The 5003-nt window shown below is 38.5% G+C and overlaps 1 protein-coding gene across 2 annotated transcripts; it reads left to right on the forward strand.

The window, feature by feature from the left end:
* Window positions 1-1424: 1424 nt before the first annotated feature.
* nkapd1 (NKAP domain containing 1) lies at window positions 1425-4740 on the forward strand. 2 transcript variants are annotated; one of them, XM_076100442.1, is made up of 6 exons: window positions 1425-1560; window positions 1811-1887; window positions 2646-2722; window positions 2869-3009; window positions 3217-3270; window positions 3806-4740. In XM_076100442.1, exons 1-6 carry the CDS (start codon window positions 1455-1457, stop codon window positions 4170-4172), a joined length of 822 nt encoding a protein of 273 aa, XP_075956557.1. In that variant the 5' UTR covers window positions 1425-1454; the 3' UTR covers window positions 4173-4740. The 2 variants fall into 2 exon arrangements, with proteins under 2 accessions (XP_075956557.1, XP_075956558.1); XM_076100443.1 differs by having other exon boundaries at window positions 3809-4740.
* The last annotated feature ends 263 nt before the right edge of the window (window positions 4741-5003 follow it).

Raw genomic sequence — 5003 nt, forward strand, 5'->3', positions numbered from 1 at the left:
TCATACCCAATACACTACTTATTACCTCTAATTAGGCAACCACTTAATTAAACACCTTACTCTTCATCATATTGTTTGTTTTAAATATTGGCTTGTAACTGCCTTGGTTTGTATATTAGTTGTTACAAAGTGATCCATCTCTCTATGTGTATGTGCATATTACCAGAACTGTTGATCACCAGTTAATGGCTGGTCTTGCAGCTAGAGCCTGCTGTAAGTAGCATCCTGTACGCTCGTCTGAGGACTTTACATTAGTGGAGCTGGGTTTCATGGGGTGGGGCTACTTTTAGATGTCGCATGTTTTAATTTGGGTCAGATATAAGTCAAGCCAGGTCACTTAACACATGGCAGCCTTTGGTAGCCTTTTGATATTTTTTGATGTTAAAAGTTTCGCACAAAGATCTGAGAATTTCTTCCATCACTGACTATTATGTCCTGGAGAAATGTGGTGAGCTTTATCTAATGTGTGTCAATAAAATTGCATTTAAAAGAGAATAAAACTAAATATCCCCAAAACATGTGACCAAACTTAAACCAAGATTATAAATTGTGAAGAGAGGTTTGAATTAAACTTTAAGCTCTTGGGCTTCAGCAGAGAATTACTTTCAATATTGGCACATCTATAAATTATTAAATTAATAGATTTATTCCATGAAATGTAAGAAACTAATGAGAAAGTGCCAAACACAATTTCCCAGAGCTCAATGCGACATCCTTATTGCAAATTCATTATTTTATCCGACTGACATGAAAATATGAAAATCCGACGATATTTCATTTAAAATGGCATAAAACTGAGAAATAAATATAGACAGCCTTGAAACTAATTGTAAATTGGTTCTTATTGTTTATTTTCATTCAAATGTTATCTCCCCCTGCATAATGAGTGTAGAATTCAAAGACACAGTTGTGTATACTTACACATCTGGCAGGTATGAGCGTGGTCTTCCCTCTCTTGTTCTTCCTTGACAACACTTCATCTGCCAACAGAAAGAAAAGGAAAATATCTGTCAACTATCTTTTTTGCTTGCTTGATATTTGACTTTCTTTATCAGTCACTCCTTCATTGTTTTGCTTTGTTTGGTGACGTTACGTAAATATCTATAGCTGTGCAGCTGCATACTGGAGTGTTGACTCTCAGTGGGACCATCAGCACTTTCATAGCCCTTTCATATTACATTGAGCCATTTAATGGCCTATTTTTTTTGCAGCCTATTCAATATTCAAAATGTAGTTTTTTTTCTTAAATCCAATGGTGAAAATAACGTGTCATTAAGAGTTGTTTATCGTTTTAAAGATTCATATTTCAAAAAACAATGTCCATGTATTGCTAAATGTGCATGTTGTTGAACGTCCACTAGCTGGACCGGTTCACATGATTGACGGACAATTGGACCAATAACAGTTCAGTATTTCCAACGTTCAGTGACGTAGAGTGTGCGACAACGTCACGTATGTCAGTAAGGCGGAAGTACCGGGTAGAGGCTGTAAACTTCTTTATAAATCCATGCTGTAAACAAGAGTGTGTTGTTCTTCCTGAATGCGACTCGTTTTGGAAAGGTACAGTTTGTACATCTTTGTGAAATGACGGTGAAAGTGTGTTAGTCGTAGTTTACGCAGATTTTGAACACATTCATTAGTTATTACTGTATCTGAACAACCAGCCGTGTTAGCTAGCGAGCTAGGCTAACAGGTGACGTTCATGTAGCGTAGAGACAGCATTCATATATTAGGAAGATCAACCTGTTCACACTAATCGCTTATCTTTAGGTTAATTAACCAAAGATGGCTTACGTTTGTCTCGTGTCAGGTGTGGTCATGTCGAAGCAGCCGTTGGGGAAGACGTTGCTGAGGAATGTGATCCGACACACAGATGCTCACAATAAGGTGCGTTTGAGTTCACGTGTGTGTCCCACAAGTCGGAAACATACATAGTTTATTAGAGACAGCCAGCTAAAACTAATGTAGCGTAATACAACAGCCTGGAAAAGAAGTCCTCTGTTTGTTTGGGTTGAAATAGTTTCGGAGACTTGTTGATTCGTTTTAATAAACAATCTGGGGGCAGTAGTTCGGTATAGCGTTGAATTGTGTTGCGTTATACGGATGCTTATTGATTGATATGACTATCAAATTAGTTAATTTAGAAGTATCTAAATTAACTGGCAACGGTAGACTATAGACTTCTTATAGACAGTCAATGGACTGGACTGAGAATGCAGGAATACCTCCCCAAGTATAACCTTTACTATGAAAACAGTTCACAATCACTTTGAAGCAGTTTAAATCTGATCAACACTTAAAATCTGTTTTAGAGCTGAAACTATTATTTTCATTCACGAGTCAATGGATCAATTGTTTGTTTTATAAAAGCTCCTTAAGCCCAAAGTGACGGTCCTCAGATTGCTTGTATATGACAAAAACATGCAGCACATCGTCACATTTCAGAGGCTGGAACTAGGTAACGTTTGGTATTAATGTGAAGATGGAAAAAAGAAAAAAATATAGGCATATATAACCTCTGCAAGCATTTTAATACTGTATGCCTGTTGGGTATCCAAAAACAGCATTCCCAATGTGAGTGTATGAAGGTTAGTATGTGTGGCTGGGCAGTCTGCAGTCTACTTACTCTTGTTGACCCACTGCAGATCCAGGAGGAGACGGAGATGTGGAAAATGCGAGGCTGGGAGGTCCACAAACATTTGCCAGATACAAAGAATTCGAGGTGAGAACAGTAAATGTCCATATTTAATTTGAGCCACCGTAACCCAAGTGACACCAAAGCTACTTTGGGAGTGTGTTTCATGATGTAACTCTCAGTTTAGAGAGATGTTTACTGTATGTTGCAATTTGATTGTGGTTGTTTTCCAGGGGGCAAATGCACTGTGATCGAGTGTCGGATCAGCCTAGAGACCTGAGTCGAAGCAGAGAGCGAGTCTCAGAACACGATGACAGAGAGGCCCGGTACTGGAGTCGCAAACTGTATGAATTTAAGGCCAGTGATCCCGACAGGTACAGCATATAAAGAAGCCTTCATATAAGTATGTTTTAGTTTGGTGAAAATCTCAGAATGGCTTATTTTTGTAAGGTGAAAAGGAAGAAAGTGAATTGGTTTTCTTATTTGTAATTTAAACTTTGTTAATTTTTCCACACTACAGTGTAAATATAAGGGAGTTAAACATGGTTGACAAATCTTCATATCATGTGTTGACGTCACAGGTGGGGACATAGTGGCTTCAAGGAGCTTTATCCCGAGGAGTTTGAAAGCGACAGGTAAGCAAAAATGCAACACGGCATCAAATAAGTAAGAGATATGGCACTGTACTTCCATAAAGTTAGGGCTCATGTGAGATACAACATAAATTATTTTCATTGACTCATATCACCTTATGACAGTCGTTTTATCTAATTAAACTTAGATTTAATGGATGCAGTGTAATGTTATCAACACACTGTTTTAGTCCTCACACAACCAACGCTGTAATCAAAATTATTTTGATGACATGAACCATCGCAGGTCATTAACATGAAAATCGTTTTGTTGAAACCAAGCTGTGTGTTAAAACATTCCGGTCTCCGAGCCAAAGGTGAGATAACCCTGATGACATCGTGAAGGGTTCATCTTTTCATACTTGAGAAAGCTCCTCCCGAAGAGATTATACAACAGTTTTCAATAGCCGAGTTGTGACATATAAACTAATATTGATGTGTAAAATTGGTGGATTGCCCCTGTAAAGATGTATGGCATACCTGCTATACCTGTCCTAAATTTATTTTCTTTCATTTATCTTTTTTTTTGTGAAAAAAGCAGGTCCACAAGAAAGGTCGGGCGCCACAAAATGAAAAAGTCCAAGTCTGACATGGAAGCAAGCTTATCAAAACGATCAAAAAAATCCTCTCGAAAGAAGAAAAAGAAAAAGAAGAAAGAGGAGGAGGAGAAGCGTAAGAAAGAGGAGTGCTCAAGCAGCGACAGCAGCAGCGATGACAGCAGTGCTACTAAAGACAAGCAGCAGAGGAAAAAGACCAAAACTCGACATAAAAACAAGAAAACAGAAAGAAACAGAGGGAGAGACGACGACGGCAGCTCGGGCGACAGTGATGGCGAAGAAGAAAGGGAGAGAAGGACTCACAGGCGCAAAAAGCGAAAGCAGGACTCCCATAAAGACTCAAACTAAAAAAAAAAGAAGACAATAAAAGCTGGAAAGCAGCAGGTGAGGAGAGCTTGGGTGATAGTTCTGGAGACTGAAAGACATGGACAGACAGCTCAGCTAACCACTGCAGATTCCTTTGTTCGTCACTTCACAGAGGGCTTTTCTCCGCAGGGCTGTTCTGTATTGTCCTTTAGTAGACATCAACAAACCTGTGCTGTAGTGATGCCTCATCCACCTCTGCAGCAGCTTCAAGCACACTGTACGGCGGTGCATGCAGCATGAAGAGACACCACCTGCCTCATTACGGATTCTGTCAGCTGCAGGATCATTGATTGATCATAGACTCTCTCCTCAGACTGTCTGCCTCATGCGGGGGACCGTCTGTCCTGAATTGACCGTTTTTTTTTTATTGCACATTTTATTTAAGAAACCAGACAAATTAAGACACTCTCCTCACCAATTATGGAAGAATGTGCATTTGCTTTTATGCATTTTTATTTGTGGAAATGTGCATGCAGGAAATTGTCATAGTTAAAAAATAAACATCTATTTTGCAGTTTTTAATAAAATGTCGGAATATCATTTTTTAAAACGATGTCTGGTGATTTTCTTTCTTTCAACAAAACCAATAATGAATTTATCTGACTAACAAGTATTTTCTGAGTAGCCAATGCTTCATTTGCTTTGGTACTGTACAACAAATATTGGTGGAGATTTTTTTCTTCAGATCAAAGAAGCCCAGGGAGGGTCTCATTCTTTTCTTAATTTTCATTAGGTTTATTCATAAATGACTGAGTGCTATATAAACTGGTGCAATAGACCACTTTGTTGAGAATAAAATATAAGCACAAATAC

The sequence above is a fragment of the Anarhichas minor genome, unplaced genomic scaffold, assembly GCF_050575085.1.
Source record: "Anarhichas minor isolate MPS153535 unplaced genomic scaffold, ASM5057508v1 ptg000026l, whole genome shotgun sequence".
NCBI classification, from domain to species: Eukaryota; Metazoa; Chordata; class Actinopteri; order Perciformes; family Anarhichadidae; genus Anarhichas; species Anarhichas minor.